The sequence below is a fragment of the Athene cunicularia genome, assembly GCF_003259725.1.
Source record: "Athene cunicularia isolate RWA chromosome 5 unlocalized genomic scaffold, athCun1 chr5_part1, whole genome shotgun sequence".
NCBI classification, from domain to species: domain Eukaryota; kingdom Metazoa; phylum Chordata; class Aves; order Strigiformes; family Strigidae; genus Athene; species Athene cunicularia.
In genome coordinates, this window is record NW_020799101.1 from 40,959,146 (window position 1) to 40,976,291 (window position 17,146).

At 42.6% G+C, this 17,146-nt stretch overlaps 1 protein-coding gene across 2 annotated transcripts in view; it reads left to right on the plus strand.

Moving 5' to 3' along the window:
- The window catches only part of RPAP1 (RNA polymerase II associated protein 1), a 42,499-nt gene extending 25,939 nt beyond the window's left edge, over nt 1-16,560 (plus strand). Inside the window, exons 16-25 of one of the 2 annotated variants that reach the window (XM_026849842.1) lie at nt 997-1,176; nt 1,938-2,139; nt 3,950-4,059; nt 5,847-6,042; nt 6,929-7,078; nt 7,552-7,694; nt 9,010-9,814; nt 11,866-12,042; nt 12,703-12,759; nt 13,515-16,560. In XM_026849842.1, the coding sequence (XP_026705643.1) occupies nt 997-1,176; nt 1,938-2,139; nt 3,950-4,059; nt 5,847-6,042; nt 6,929-7,078; nt 7,552-7,694; nt 9,010-9,814; nt 11,866-12,042; nt 12,703-12,759; nt 13,515-13,670 (2,176 nt within the window). In that variant the 3' untranslated portion in view covers nt 13,671-16,560. The remainder of the gene's footprint in view (nt 1-996; nt 1,177-1,937; nt 2,140-3,949; nt 4,060-5,846; nt 6,043-6,928; nt 7,079-7,551; nt 7,695-9,009; nt 9,815-11,865; nt 12,043-12,702; nt 12,760-13,514) is intronic. The other variant, XM_026849843.1, reaches the window with a different exon arrangement.
- Nucleotides 16,561-17,146: the final 586 nt, after the last annotated feature.

Here is a 17,146-nt window from a genome sequence, read left to right on the forward strand (position 1 = left end):
ACCCTAACCTTTTAGGGCTGTACCTTTTTCTCCTTGAAGGCACGAATAATCTGTGCTTGTGTGACATCGAAGCACGTAGCTCGCAGCACGCCCAGATTGGATCTGATGATCTAAAGGTGATCTGTGGGCAGCAGTCACCAGTGCATGCTAAGTGAAGAGACTGGGGCAGACAGACTGCATGCTGTATCGACATCTCAGTTCAGTACGAGTTCTTGTGCTTGACCATCAAGGTCTGCACTGAGATAAGTCTGAGCTATCTCAAGCATTGAATCTTCTTCGTGTAATTGCACTGACCTGGAAGCAGGGAGATGGTATGGAGTTGCTATAAAGAGAAATAAAAGGGAGGCCAGTATTAAGTTTCAGAAGGGAGATTCTCCTTCCACAACTGCATTTTGTGTTCTCCAGTCCAATCAGGTGTATTGGTTAATAAAGTGTAAAAGCTATGTAATTTTTTAGCACTGTAAATAATCTTGAGGAAGGAGAGGCAGCAGAAGATTCCTCAAATTTGCATCTTTATAACTTAAGATACTTTGGCCAAGAATTTTAAAACTAGGGAAACAAATAAAATAAAAGTAGCTTTTCCAAGAGATTACTGGAATGCTTGGAGACTGAGTATTAGGGAGGTCCCATTCAGGTGACTTTGGAACAACAGTATTCTTCCTTTGTCATCTTTGTTTTTGTTAGGTTGGTGGTGGTGCTAGCTCTCATAATCTCATTTTAGCAATATTTATAAATATGCGATGGGAGAGTGTAAAGAAGGTAGCTCCAGGTTATTCCAGTGGTATGAAGTGAAAGTACAAGAAGAAAAGGACACAAATGGAAACACAGGAAATGTCACAAGTGTAAGAAAAATTGTTTTACTGTGAAGGTGATCAAACACTGGAGCAGGTTGCACAGGAAGATTGTGGAGTCTCTATCCTTGAAAATACACAAAATCAAACTAAACATCTCCAGAGAGCCTTTCCAACCTCAGCTCTTCTGTGATTCATGCTCTAGGGATCTCTACCCCGTGCTGGTGAGGATACTGCAGTCCCTGCCTGAGTTGCTCAGCACTTGCCGTGGGAAGAGCCCCCTGACTGAGTTGTCTGTCCAGCGAGCGACAGCAGTAGTTACTCTGCTGATACATGTGACGCAAACAGCAGGCTACACGGTGGAGCTGCAGGCCAAGCTGAGTAGGTAGGCCCTCTCTGGCACCAGTTCTGTGTATCTGAGTAGTTGGCATCCTGTCTTCCCTCTCTTTGGCTTAGAGACCTGGCTATCACCTTCTTTTTTTCCTTCATTTTGGATGGTTTACTGTTCCACGTGTGAATCCCTGCATGGTGGTGTGTATTCCCTCTGACCCAAGGTCAGAAGCGGTATCTAATCTGACACCTACACCTGCTAGCCTGGTAAAAGGCAGGAGTAAAAGTCTGCATTCAACTATTGGGACAGAAGGGCAGTGTTAGCCAAATGCCCTGCTGAAATGAGCTAGAAATCTCCTTTGACCTTCCCTTTGGGGAAAAGAAAGTAACCTCTTAGAGATTTGGAGGGAAGAACCTCTCTGCAGAGACCAAAATGGGTCAGGATTGAGAGGTTGTTGGTTTTGATAGACATCAAAGCAGATTTGTTGAAGACACAGGTACTTTTCCTGGTGAAAAGCAAGAAACTCTTTAACTAAAGCTGGATACTGAAGTAGAGTGCCTGGTAAAACTAGAGCATGGCTCAAGGATGGAGTAGAGCAGGTGAAGAAACTTCAGCTTTCATGAGTAGATTCTAAATTTGTTTGGTCTGGTCTGTGGGAATGTGCAAAGATGTTTTTTCTCTTAGTGGCTGTTGCTGTGTATTGTCTTCCAGACTACATGCAATTGGAAATTTTGCTATTAAAAATGATGATTTAGAGAGACAATTGTTTCTGAGACAAATTCGCTATCCTGTGTCATTCTTCCATTGTGTTTCAGTAATAGCTCAGAAGATAGTGAACAGATTCCACCTCCTCCAGTAGTGTGGAATCAAGTGTCAGGCTTACAGCCCTTCCTTGAGACCAGTCTGAAGAAATTCCTCCAGGAGATATCCCAGACAGAAACTTGGCACACTCTCCAGCCTCTGACCACAACTTACATGATCTACTTGGGAGTTTATTACAGTGCTTGCAGCCAACAGGTAAGGCCTGAAAATACAGGTTGTCTTTTTATCTCCCCAGTTTATCTATTACCTCTGAAAACCTGAACTTAGAGGCAATGCTGAAAACGACAGACATTGAGGTATCTAGGTGAGGATTAGCTTTTGTTTGCCACAGCTCATATCTAAGCTGTGTGGCATTTAGGGTCATATCAGCCTGCTGATCCTTCACATCAGCAGTGCTAAATATCACTGTCGTCTTTTCTTGTCCTTTCTTGCTTTGGGCTCAGAGTCTCAATCGAGGTATGTGGCAGTGCTGTGACTGTTCTGATTTACTGTAGAGATCCAAAGCATGAAGCAAATATAACCCAATTTAGTTTGGCAGGCCTTTATCCATGTGCACTAAATCAAGGTGCACATTTTTGTATTTGCTGTAGTCTTGTTCTGAGAGCTTACATGTGGACAGCTACACGGCAATAATCTGTTTGGAAGATTGAGCATTGAGGGTCATGCCATATGATCTTTGGAGAGGAAACAATAAAGCTAAATTTATTTGCTGCCCCATTGACATTCAAGGTCAAATTCTATAACCCAGTTACAGTTGTAGTATGTGACCGTCTTCTAAAGTGAGCTTTCTAAAGGTGACAAAGCAGTGTGGTGCTGTTGAAGAATAATGTTTTATACTTTAGCTACCTTAAAGATTCATGTTCTAAAGATAAATGCAATTTTCCTCTTTACTGCCCAGCTGACATGCTCGAGTTCTGACCTGGGAGAGCTGTCTTCAAGGTGTGGGAGTAATTTAATGGCTTTAGTTATTCACACTTCTGCAACTCCTCTGAAACTTGCCCAGAACAACTGAGTTTGTTAGTTGTGGTTGGGATGGAAACCACCAGTATCTTTCAAAGATGTCCTTAGTGCCCCAAAGGTTGGTAGTACCCGTCACACGCTGTCATTAGGTCCTGAGCATTAGAGAACCAGGATAACCAAGAGGTGAATATTCCTTTTTAAAACTATAGATATCCCAGAAGAGTGGCTGACAAAATTATTTATTAAATCCTTAAACTATGACATAAGATTTTTTAATTTCCCCTTAAAAAGTTCAATCATCTACCTGTGGTAAGCTAATTTGTTTTAAAAAATAAAAATAAAATTGCATGTAGTACATTTGAATGGACTAGTGAAAAAAAAACCTACCAACTTGTATAGTAACTAGATTAGTGCATACTGAACCTTCTTGATTAGACTACTAAGAACTAAGTTTAGGATCTTCATGTAGATTGTGCTGATTTCTGGAGGAGGATTTTACCTGGAGGAAAATGAGATTTTTATGTTATGGAAATTAGTATTTCTGTATCCTAAAGCAGCATTCTGATGAAGGGAAAGGACATTAAAATTTGCCAGCATGTTCCTTCAACCTGGAATATTGCTTACTAGGGTTGGAAGAATTCGGATGGCTCTCTAAAAGCCACAGATCCTCCTCTGTGCATTGTTCATCCACAGTCATGCTTTGATGGGTAGGTCAATCACACTTTATACAGTTGGTTGGGGGTTTTCTAAATTATTTTTTTTTCTGGAGACCCTCATGGTGCCACTCTGCTTTCTCAAGGTACTTCTGATCACTTTTGTGTCATCTTAAAGTTAAATGGAAAGATCACTGCATAGATGGTATGGGGAGGGGGGTTTAGCCACATAGGGCAAGTTTTCATTTAGGGAATCTTGATCCCAAGGATTCCATACCTTAGTTCCAGCCAATTAAGAAATCTCTGTGACACATTTTAGTACTTGAGTGCGAGACCTTACTGGAATGCCTTCATTCACCATCTTTTCCTGTCTTTCTCCATGTCTTCTGCAGCCATCAGTCAATCCAATTGACTGCTTAGAGGAACTGGAACGTTTGACATCCGAGGTGATGCAGCCCCTTCTCAGCCAGCCAGCCATACACAGCATGTGGGACTTGCTCAGGTAAAACTATTTCACTGCTAAGATGTTGCCAGGAGCCAGGGGAGCATCACTTCTATACTGTACTCTGTGGCAGTTTTCCCCCTCCCATTCTTTCCCCTGTACATATGTGCCCCATATGTGTGAAGCAGGGTTCTGTCTATACCCTGCTTTGTCCTTTCCCCTCACAGCCAAAAGCATGATGGGCACAGAGGTTCTCCAGTTCTTCTTTTCCTATGGGTGCTGCTGCAGGGTCTGCATCTCTGCCCTTCCATGTAACTGTGTTTTTCATATAAATTTCTTAGTCACTCTGGGCTTTGATTCTTCTTTGGTTTCACTGGTTTTAAAAATAAAAAGTTTGGATCCCTCTTACATTGGGAAGGTGAGAGTGTGTGTGTGTACCATTCACATGCTCTGTGTGATGCTGCTTATATAAAATAATTTAAACTAGACTTCAGGCTGCTGCAGAGCTTCACTAAGGCTTTGAGACCCCCTGCAGGAAAGCGAACGGCCAGATACCAAACTGTTCTTTCAGACATTTGGATAATGTAAGCTTTTTCTCTGACTCTGGGAACTCTTAAGCTCTGCAGATACTCTCTTTCTGCTGTAGAGGGAGCCTTCCTACTGGCCTGTGATTAGCCCTCTGGAGAGGGAGAACCTAAAAGGCCTAACTTGTAGTCAGAGAGACATCTGGCTGCTTCTGAGAACATCTGATACAAGAAGCACTGGAAATCTTTGCTTTTAAGGGGCATTTGAATGGTCACCAAACAGTTTGGGCATGTTCTTTCATGGCTGGGAACTGAGGTCTGAAGCTCTTGGCACCAAGGCTTCCAACACAAGGGTGCTTATTAGACCCCTTCCTGCCTGTCCTTGTAAAATCCCATCAACAAGAATTCTCCTAGGCTGTTCTTAACACTGGCTGGTAAAAATGAAGAGTCAGCTAACCTCTGCCTTAATATTTTGACGATCTTGTCTAAAAGTTTTGGGCAGATTAGGGCCAGGAGTTGGGGGTGCTCTGTGAGCTCCAGATGTGTTCATGCATCTCCTACATGGTAATGCCAGTGGAATGAAGAGCAAAATGCATTTAAAGGACTAGTTCTCTGTCACAGAGCAATGATACACATCTTTGACAGCATTTGCCCTGCTGCCCCATTACGGCAAGGAACAGGTTGATGGTCACTCTTCTGTGTAGTGGTTTTGCCTGTACAGGGATGGTATGTCTGGGGGGGTATGAGACGTTCTAGTTTTGCCCATGGAGGGTGAACATACACACAAACACACATACACTCCAAGAGCAGTATGGATGGTCATGTTCATGTACCTTAAAACTAGGTTCTTTCTGAAGAGACTTTAATAATATGCATTTCATGAGTACATAAGGGGCAGCATTTTTGCAATGTCAGTTACAGATATAAGATGGGTTTTTTTGCCTTGCCTGCCAGTTTATTATTGAAATGTCTTGAGTGGGTGGGCAGTTTTATTAGCCTGGTTTACGTATGTATTTTTTTAACCAGAGGCCCCAGTGCTTTCAAGTGTTTGACATCAGAGATGTGTCACTGCATCAGTATTTCTGCACGTCATGAGCAATTTAGCTGAAGATTAGAATTTGTGACAGCTCACTGGCATTAGCTCGTATGGCAATAGTGCTTACCTGAGTAACTGTGATACTAGGTTTTTTCCTTCACAGTCTTTGGGGCTTCCATTTTAATGCAATATGTGGCACAGTTCGGATAGTAAAATTCCTACAAGATAATTCTTAAGCAGTATGAGTGCTTTTAACCTGACCCCTTTCTCTTTATCTGTTCCCACAGGCCATGTTCTGCTTTGTGCAACCCTCTGTCCTGTTCCCCAGCACCAGAATCTGTCTTCAGCATTGCGTCTCTGAGTTGCACTGGAGGCAAACCTCCTTTGAGCCTGGTTGGCTCAAAGTCACCTTTCCCCTTCCTCACTGCCCTCCTGTTTCTCATCAATAGCATCACTCACATTCACAAAGGCCTGACCAGCAAGGTGAGAATAGATTTTTTTCACTGTGAGTTCTAGGTGAATTTGTGAGGGAGGTTAGTGTTTGTATCTTCCTGGGTTTAAAGAGTGATGTTAGTAAGACTATTAAAAAGGAATTGTGTGTTTTTAATTTAAAAATATCAAAGTACTATAGAAAGAAATACTCCCATTTTTAGAACAGGTGGGATGAGGATCTGAAAAATATCTATTGAATTCCAACATCCAGTTAACCCTGGGAAGCTGGAATTACAGAACAGGTGATGAACGATGATGCTGCTTAAAGGATAGATTTATGAAGAACTTAGAGAAGGGTTAAAAGAACTGTTGTTTGGCTAAGCAAAATAAATAACTGAGTGTTACAGGAAGAAGGGGATGGTTGAAGCAGGGTAAAGTTAAGCAAGAGAATGAGTGCTGCGCTGAATAAGAGGTTTCTTCTCACTTTGTGTTGTCCTGAATTTTTAGAATGAGAATGTCATGGTAGATTGCAGACTCTGAAGAAGAAATGGCAGAGCCCTAGAGAGATGAATAAGCTCTCTCAAAGCTGTCTTTTGTCACCTTGTGTTAATTCACTGGTTACTAATAGGATTATCTGGCCAAATGAGAGAAAAACTTAAGTCACTGGCCAGACTTCTACCTTACAAAGCATCATGGGAAGTGTAGGCAGTGACTATTGGTTACCTGCGGTGGGGATGGTCATGATGGATGTGGATGAGCCCTGAGGCAGAAAAACAGCTATTTATCAGGCTATTTTTAACTGTTCCTTTTGGAGTAGCCAGCAGGAATTTCATGTGAGAAGGTAGTGGGTAGGCCTTTGACGGGGCTATGTTTTAACTTTCCTCCAAGCATGAACTGTCTTCATAGTATTTGTTCTCCCCTTCTGATTCCTTTATAGTACAGCTCTGTGCTGGGCTTCAGAGGCTTGAAGGATTATCTGCATCACAGCTGGCAGACTGGACCTCCCTCTGTAACTCCCTCATCTGCGTGGATCCTGCGCCATGAATATCATCTGCAGTACTTTGTGTTAGCGTTGGCTCGGAGAATGGTATCATTATTAGTCCTTTCATTTCTTTCACCCAAGGAACTGCCTTCACCCTGGCCTCTCTTACTCGGTGTGTCAGACTGGCAACTGGTCTCTGCATCCTTGTTCGTTCTTGTGTCTGGTTTAGGTCTGGTGGCTCTTCAGCTATGCCCCATGAGCAAATAAAGTCTTTACAGTTACTGATGTGGGGATTTAGATCCAAAATACTTTGGATGACAAAAACTCTATTTTTGCCTGTCTTTGGGCTAGAGTGAGAATAAATTTTTCAAGTGTGCTGCTAAAAAAGATGTGTAACTCTCTTACGACAATCAGGGGAAGCAGAAAGATCTCACTATGAATGCTGACAGTTCTTGCAGACTGCCTCAGTCTCTCACTTTCCAGCGAGATCTATGTCTTGGTTGACCCTCTTGTCCTTGTTGATTGCCTTGTTGACAAATGATACAGTGCTTTTATCTGTTGTTTTGTTTCCTGTACAGGCAGGCACTTGTCCGGATTACGCCCAGCATGCCTCACTCCATCACTGTGTTGCCATGGCATTGCTAAGCTGTCTGTTGCCAGGGAGTGAGCATCTGGTTTATGAGGTTTTACTGGATCTTGCCTTTAATCCAGAGTTTCTTCCGTAAGCTTTACATTTTTTTCCTTTGTGTAGTCTAGTACATGGGAAAACTTGAGAAAACTGAAAAAGTACATGTTGGCACTGAAATTTGTCATAATTTTTGACCTTTAATAGGGCTTGTATTCAAATTTTAGTTACTCATTGGCATATTCTTCAGTCGCGGAGCCTTCTAATCAGACCAGCAGGGTGGTGCCAGGTTTCTCTCTGATATACCAATGTTGAGAAATGTGACCAGTTTCTTTTAATCTCTGTGACAAGAGTCCTGTGATTCCTGATGGAAGTGATTCTCACTAAGGCCCAGCATCTGCTGTCCTGAGAGTAGTGAGTCTAGAACATATGTGAGAATTTGACATAGTCTGAAGAGCTTATTACATGTTCCCCAAATCCTTAATTCCACAAGTTCTTACACATATTTTTGCTCATTTGACAACTGTGACATCTTCCACCTTGCAGTGGAAGAAATCACAAGCATATCAGATGTGAAGCTTCACATGTCTGGCCAAGGAAATTGTAGCAGTTTATCATGTTTGTCACAATCTCTTTGAAATTTGCCATGGTGCATCCCTGTAGGAGGTTGGACCGAGGTGCTGCAAGGAGATACTATAGCTTTCCAGAAAGAAGGCAAGTTAGTGAGTGGTTTTGTTTAGGTGGTTTATTCTGGGGTGGTTGTTTTGTTTGGGAATTTTTGTTTGTTTGTTTTTACAAATACCTGCTCTAGAGCTACCATTTTGTGAGACCATGGCAAGTAGTCTGAGACCATGGTCAGTCTCTGATCTGAGATGGTGGCACGTGGGTTTGTCAAACACAGTCTTCCCTGCCTGCCCCCGTCCTGCCCCTGATATCTGACTACCAGTCTGTACGGTTCCCCTGACCTTGTCCCTGCGAGCTGCACAGCTACTATTTCGAGAATTGTCTTACTGATTCATGTAGGCCTTGTGTTATGTGGTATTTCATTTCAGCACCCCGAGAGCTACGCTGGTAAGTAGACTGCCTCTCTGCACAAGGGTTTGCAGCCTCCACACCACACTGTTGGCATTGTGTGGAGGTTTTTTGTGGCAAGGCCTTAGTGTTTTTAACTCCAAATGTAGTTCTGTGACTTCCCTGGAAGTAGCAAGATAACTGATGCTTTACAGGCACTTGGTATTATCATAGCTGAATGCTGTAGAAAGTGTTGTGAGTGCTGGGCATATACTATTTTCCCATATCCAGGAAGACTGTAAAGATGAATTTCCAGGGTGTTTTGTTTGGTGTTTTGTAGTTTTGTTTTGTGGGTTTTTTTTTTCTGAATTCTTAACTGATGTATGTCTTTATCTTACAGTGAAGGGAAAGCTGGAGGGCCAGAAGCAGCTGACTTCTCTGATATCCTGCATCTGGGTACCAGTGCCAAACTGGCACAGCCTGGCTCTGCAGCAGCATTTTTTTCAAAGGCTACTCGTGGTGCCCTGCTGAGAGAATCCTACCAGAATCTGCCTTTCATCCGCTCCTGCTACCTTTCTCATTTTGTCCATTTGCAGCCTACCCTTATGCGTTCCCAAGCATCCTACCAAGGACGGAATTACCTTATCCAGTCAATGCTTCTTCCTGAGGTCAGAGGGCCCATCCTGCCTTCAGACTGGCCGTTCTTTCCGCTTATCAGCCTCTACAACAAAGTGACAAATGCAGAGACACGTGGGGCTGTACTGAACTCTCTCCCACTTGATCTTGTCAACACTGTGACCGGGAACCTGCAGTGGGTCTTGTTACTAGAAACCTGGCGTGCTAAAACTCTTCAGAGCATCCCTACTGCTGCCAAACTTGCACGGCTCATGTGTGTGTTCCTCACAGGCAGTGATCTCTTTCTAGAAGCACCGATCCACCACTACACGGCTGCCGTTCTCTCTGTGTATTGCCAGCCCAAGGCATTGGACTCCCTGAACTTGGATGCTCCTCTCCCTGGTTTGGCATCCTTCCACGATCTCTATATAAGTCTCCTAGAGCAGTTTGAAGGTGTCTCCTTTGGAGATCCACTCTTTGGAGTCTTTGTTCTTCTACCTCTACAGAAGCGTTTCAGTGTTCATCTGCGTCTCGCTGTTTTTGGGGAGCACACAAGTGTCTTGCATGCGCTGGGTGTGCCGCTCCAGCAGGTAATCCTGGCATACGGTCACTGCATGTTACTGAGCTCTTTCCTTGTGTTTCTCCAACCTTAATTGAGCATCTACCCAGCACTTCCTCTTCCTCATCCCTCCTTGTCCAGTAGAATAATCATGGTTTCTTTGCTTAGAAGCTGTTTGTTCTCTTTTGAAGAAAATCCAATGCATGGAATGTAAAATTGAATAGGAATAGAGAGTAATGTTCTTTTGATTTAGGGTTGTGACAGCAGTGTGTATGTCTTTTTGTTGTTGTTATTTACCTTTTTTTCTAAACACTTTGTAGGTCTGAAGAACTGAGTCCAGCCCCTGTAGATGCAGGCCCTTGTCACATAGGCATTTTCAGAAACCTGTAGAACTCTTTTTGAGAGCAGATAGCGTGTATATGTGGAGGACAGGAGCTGTGAAATTGTTCAGTCTTCAGTGGAAACAGTCCCACACCCTGCCTTGTCTAATGATTGAGAACCTCCTAATTTATAGCCTGTGTGTATCAAGGGCTAGTCTGCACCCCATGTTCTTCTGCCAGCAATTACCTTTCCCTTTAAATAAGTTTTGTCACCTTGGTGAGAACCTTTTCCTTGCCCAGTGCATGGACAAACGGACATATTCTCTCTCAACCATGTTTCCCCATTTAGATACACTGAAGTTGTGCTTTGCTGGGTAACTCAGCAAGAAAATTTCATCTGTCAAGTGCAGGACTGAATTTTTTTAGAATGAGCAGAGCACAAGAGGTGGAATTTACCTGGCTTTAAGTTCTGTGCCAGTTGACAGACAATACCTGATCTAGCCTAAAATTTGCCAATATGAAGATAACCTTTCAGAATTTTTTTCCAAACAAGTGTGAACTGGCAGGTTATGAGATAAGTGCTTTCCATTGTGTGGTTCCAGCGCTTTTGCTCTGATTGTAATAGCCCTGTGGCCAGTTCTTCTGTATCAAGGCTGGATGATCCTTTTATTTCTTAAGCCATGTAAGCCAAGATATTGTGGCCTGCTTCTTATGGTAAGCTCTCTGTTCTCTTGATGTTCCCAGTAGCCCTTCCCTGTCTCTAGTCCAGTTCCACAAATATATATAGGAACAGAGCTGAACACCATATTCCAGATGAAAGCCCTGATTCTACATCATGTGTTTTATCTTGTTTTATCCCTCAATCATAGATCCCCCGGTACCATCAGAATTGTGGCATATGTTACAATGGAGAACATTTCAAAGCAGACTGGTTTTCATGTGCTTAGAAAATTTTGAAATGCCAAATACTTTGAACAATGTTTTCACTGCTGTGTTGCTTAAAAACAAACTATGTGCTGGAAAACTTGAGAGAGATCACTTGAGGTGTTTGTTTGATTTTTTTTTTTTTTTCTTTTTGTCTTGAGTTAAAAACACCCTAGTGGGCAGTAGGAATACCCCAGCAGGCAGACTGCTTTTTGTGTTGAGTAAGATCAATGCTTGTCTTTAATTGTGCAAAGATGCTCCAAAGTGAAATATGTAATTTTAGCCCTAGAAAACTTAACTCAAAATTGAGAAGAATAAAAATTGGATTTCTGGTGTGGGGAGAAGCAAACAAACCCAAGTTGTTACTAAAAGCTTTTCAAACCTATTTTTTGAAGCTAGACAGTGAAGTCAGAAAATGTTGGAACTTCACTTAACTCTGGCATGTGTACCTGCTTTGCTTTTCTGGCTGAATGCATAGGTCAGTGTAAGCTTCTCTGCTACATTAGAGGGATGTGGTACAGTTGGAAGTACTCTGTCTCCTCACTTGGAAACCACTGTTCTTACCTGTGCCAAAAAGCAACTGCAGTGATTCAACCAGTAAAACATCTCTCCATAAAGCTGAAGAGGTCTTGAGGATGCTTTGTCAAAGGCACATCGCATTAGTGTGGGCAGTAACAGCTCGGCTCCAAATGGGGGTCGTGCCACTGAGGTACATTTATGTTATGCAGGAGTGTATGCACAAACAGCTGAGGAAGGGCACCTTGAATTCCTGAACTTCCCTTCACTACTTAGACCCTGACAAAAATTGTAATGTTGCTTCTGGGTGGGTTTATTGCAGTTTCCTGTGCCTCTCGAGCGGTACACTTCCCCTCCTGAGGATAACCTGAACCTCCTGCGACTCTACTTCCGAACACTGGTCACTGGTGCCCTGCGCCACGCCTGGTGCCCTGTTCTTTACGTGGTGGCTGTGGCTCATGTGAACAGCTTTATTTTCTCCCAAGACAGCACAACGCAGGTAGGTAATGGGTAGCAGAGCCTCAGGGCTGGAAGCTTTGGGCTTTGCATTTGCTCTTTCCAAGGGTGCAGTGTGGCTTGTGGTGAATCGCTGACCCTGGGCTTGAAAACAAAAATTGTAAGCAAGTGTTTTGAGTACTGGTCAGCTTTTTGAGAATGTACATTATGCCCTGAAGCACTTGCATTAATGGTAGCCCATCCTACATAAACCTTCAAAGTTGTTAACTGCATGGGCTATGGTATGGCAGGGGAAGAATGAAGCAGAGAGGGTGAGGGAGCTGATCAAGCACAGGGAGTGTGTAATAAGTTTAATCTCTGCCTGGGGCAATCTTAAGGTGCAGAGTACTTTTTGCTTTCAGTTTGCTTAAATAACCAAACAGAAGCCTTCCGTAGCCTTGGGGCGTCTAGAAATGATTACTTGTGCTAACATTTTACCTCTGATCTACATTCTACCTTAAATTTGAGAAGTCACCTGAGTTTCAAGTCAGGGGAAGGAGGAGAGAGGCAGGATCCAAGTGATAGCATCTCAAGCCCTCTCTACTGGAACAAGGTGCTCTTTGGAGTATCATCATAATGAGCAAAGCATTCTTCTGGAGTGCTGTACGCCCATGGCAAAGGTAGCATTGCACCATACTAAGCAAAGTATGTGTTTTGTTCCCAGGAGACTGATGCTGCTCGGAAAAGCATGCTGCGGAAGACGTGGCTGTTGGTGGATGAGGTAGGATTTGTAAGGTGCAGTTGTGCCACTGGGACTTAAGTTTTTCAGACATGGTACTCTTACTTACTTACCTTGGCTTTTGAAATTTGTGTTTACCTTGCTAATTTGAGAATGAGATTAGCAGCAGGATTTTGACCTGTGATGGCTATAAATACTGTAATCCAGTGCTTGTAGCTGAGCTCAAACCACTGAGCCCATTGGAACCTAGATGAATCTCCTGTACTATATTTCCATGCCTCTTGCCCAGGCAGCATTATATCTGGATAGTGAGAGGTCCTAGAGGGATGATGCTAGCACAACTATGAATAGGTGGCCAGCAGTGTGATATCCCTTAACTCTTAGTTGGATGGTTCCCCGGAAAAGAACAAAACAGATGCAAGGTTTCCCTTTTCCTCAGGGAGCTTGCCAAAGCCTACCACGTGTGTGACCAGAGCTGGGTCATTTGGCCCTTTTTAGTGTCCAGCGTAAATTCTTAGATCCCATTCAAAACCCCATTTGGGCTTCTGGCAAGAAGTCATTCTGAGGGCTTGTTGAGGTGGTGGAGTCGTGCTTAGAAGAGGAAATCTCATGCAAATCAAAAGTGAATTTTCTTAGAAGGAAGTCACCTTTTGTAGCTCTTCTGTTGAAGATGATGCAATTAAATATGTTGGGCATAATGGAATTGTACTGACAGGTCAGTATGTGGTGTTGGAGACAGGGTGGAACAGATTAGATTCTTTTCAGACATGCTCAATGGCTGCTATTTCTTTCTTCAGACCTTGAAAAAGCACCTACTCTACTACAGACTGCTGAACGCAGAGAGCGCTTTGGGGTTTGACCTTTATGAACAGCTCCCTCCCGTGCGACTGAAGTACCTGCAGATGGTCACACAGAAAGAAAATAAGGAGAATGCACCAGCACTAGTCTCATAGTGAAACACTTGTGTGAGAGGACGGCCAAGGTGAAGAATGGATGAGCCAAGTTTATGCTTCACTGATGAAACTACATGCACTCCAGACCGTTTCAGTGTCTTACCTGGACACTCTTGGCATCTTTGCGAAGTGAAGCACTAGTAGAACGCTCCCTGCCCCATGGAACTACACATCTTCTCAAGATATGACAGTATGTGTGTGTGGCCTCTCTGTGAATGCTGGAGCATTTTTCTCCATTCCCTTTCAGGTGGTTCTGCTTCTCCCTGGAGGTGAGAATGTGTCTGAAATGCACTAAACTGTTGAATAAACTGAAGGAAGTGGAAAAGCTATTTTGTTCAGTCAGCTGGAGCCTGTGTGTTCTGAAGATTAAGTCTTTCTTCCCCTGATCTTTCCCTTGCTTTTTTTGTACCTGGAATCTTGAATGGTCTTTTCCCCACACTGTCCCCTGCAAACAAAATGAAAGTACACAGGGAAGAAGCTGATCCCAAGAGCTGCTTTTTAAAAAATATATATACAAATAGTTTCTCTGGGACAGTGTTCTGTGCACGCAGTCAGTCACACAAATGTATTGTGTCAGACCTCTAAGGGAAAATAGTTCCCAGTGCAGTGGTACAAACACTGGATATCCTCCCTTGGCTGTTTCTTGGATAGTCTTTGAACTGCTTTATTTTCTCCCTTAATTTGGTTACGTGCATAACAAGATCAAAAATAATTTCTTTGCGGGGCAGGATGCTTGGCAGTAACCATTCCCCATTAGAGAAAAAAGTGTCTGCTTGTTTAACTAGAAAAAATATTGGTTGCCCTCTGAAAGAGAGGAATGTAATTTAAATTTTAAAGTGAAGTTCCTAAGCTTAAACCTAATTTTAAAAATTCCTAACTTTATCCCACTTCTACATCCAAATTCTATATTGCAGCCTCAGACAAGAAGGGGTACAAATACAGTGCCCTAAAAGGCTCATCACAAGAGTCAGGTCAAGTCTAGAGTTTACCCTAGGTGTGCTCTCATTGGGTATTTCATTTATAGCCAATAATTTCTGCAGAACTACAGTTGCAGCCTAGCCTGAAGACCTAAGCCTCTCTCTCCCTGTGAAACAGGCCAAGCTAGCTTCCCTCTAAAGAAATCGTTCCTGTATTAACCTTTCTTCAGTGAATGTCCTAATAAGAGTGTGAAAGACTGTTAATAGGCCAGCTTGTAATTGTTGAAATTGTTCCAGACAAGAAACAAATTCCAGCTAGCAACTTTATGGCTGAAGTGCTGTCTTTGCATTGGCAGTTTTCTAAATGTACCATTCTCCCTTAGGTTGCCAGAAAACATACTGTTTCATCTTTTCCCCCCTTATTTTAGCTAGGACATGGGCAGAACTGATCTTTCATTTTAATCTCCACACTGCCCCCCATCACCCCCAATTGCAGCTCTTGATCTGTGGTTTCTCTGTGCTGCAGATCAATGGCACACAAAGAAAAGCACAGTAGTCAACATGGGTTTTTTTGTTGTTAATTATTTTAAAAGTACTGGATGTGATTAAACGTTTAATCAAAGGCATTCAAGTTTCTATTCTGTCTAATGGTGAGAGCCCAGCAGTTGCCTTTCAGGATCAATGGATGGTAAAATTTAAGGACTCCTAGCTGCCCATTTAAGAGCAGCCTTCATCAAGGACTTTGCCTTTTGCTTTTCAGACCTCCAGTTATAAAAACTCTTCCAGTCCTTTGTGTGATGCAAAGTTGAGTTTTGTAATGTGTACAGGGTGTAAATAAATATTTTTGGTAGCTCTGCAGGGGTCTTTTTGAACTATGAGAATGCTCTCCTTTATTTAAATCTTTCTTGAATTTGTGTGGTTCTGTTTGTAATTTATCAACACCTTGGGAATGCAACTGCTATGAGGAAATCCACTAATCTTTGGAGCTCTCTAGGAGAGCTCTTCAAGCCAAAGACATCATCCTGCTTGTGTGGTGGGTCAGTAACACAGGGTAGCAAATGCTGTGTGTGCTTGGGGAGGGTGCAGGGTGGATATTATGTGATTTGTTATGTGCCACAGGTGGGAAGACTGTAAATAGAACTGTGTGCAGATGGCGTTTGTAGGTGATGAGAGAGGAGGTGGATTTCATTTATTTTGTGAACTCTGGGAAGGAAAGGATCAGGCTTTTGCCTGATTCTCAAAAGCCCCTCTTGTTCCCAAATGTTCCTTAAGCCATCAGTGTGTGCTCGGAAAATACTACATCTCTTGACATGAAATTCTGATGCAAGCATCAGCAACAGAGGGAAGGAAAGGAAGGGATTCCAAATAATTCTACAGGTCACTGTTGTGTGCACAACATCCTAAGGAAGCTGCATGTGAGCTGTAAGCTTTTAAAATGTGGCAGTCACTTGAGTTTAGGATTGCTATACCATCTTCATTTTTTTTTTAAGAGCCTTCTGCCAGATTTCTCTGCAGAACACTAGAGGGCATTGCTTTATCTAGTTTAAATGCAGACTTTCTGTGCTCAGCATCATCGGGACTTAAAAAACACCAAGAAACATCCAACCCTTAAACCTGGTTTGAATTTTCTGCATTTTTTATCTTTGCATATATTTTTGGAGGAAGGGTGGAGAATTAAATATTTTTTGATGTGATTGGTTGCTAAGAATTGTTCAGTGTTTTAACAGCAGGAGCATTTTGGAAAAATCCTGATAGAGTGAATGGAAGCTTAAAACTTAATGCAGTCTGCAGCAGGACCACAATGTGCTAGTTCTGTTAATGCAGTTTAATCCTGATCAGAGTAAATGAGGAGATGAATAAAATTAAAACAGTCCTAAAAGTTGATGTGACTTCTTAACTCTGTATCAAAAGCTTAAGATTTCTTGAGAAGAAAATAATTCTGCTGAAATAAGACCCACAAATAGGTTTATGGGATTGAAGTGGCTCTAACTCAGAACTGCATATGTTGCTTGATAACTGATCAGAAGACAACCAACCTACCAACAGCCAAATTAAAAAATCCCACAGATTCTGTACTTTAATTCTTAGAAAGAAAGAAAAAAAATCTTCTGGTCCTTTTGGTTTCATCCAGGTTACTGATGTTATCCTGTGTAGGAACAGTGGGAATCTGTATTGGAATAAATTCAGCAGGGGCTGTGCTGGAAGGCAGCAACAATGTGTTTTTAAAAAGAATTGGTTGATTGGACTGAAGGTGAGTTGAAGATAATACTTCTAGTATTACTGTTGAGTTGGCAGGTTAGGTGGTGGGGCTGTCACAGTTTTGCATCCTATAACTTTAATGGCAGCGGTTTTCTGCATTTTACAGAATCTTTCTTTGCATTTTGAAAGGAGTCTTCACATCGCCCTGGAAGCATGTCCTTTTGTACCTAAAAGAAACAGAGTTGACTTGTGATGCTTTGACTGTGTGAGTGGTTTGAATTCCCTGGGTTTTGGATCTTTATGTGGTGATGACTTGGCCCACTTTTCTGAGCAGGGGCAGTTCCCAAAGATGTCGGCAAC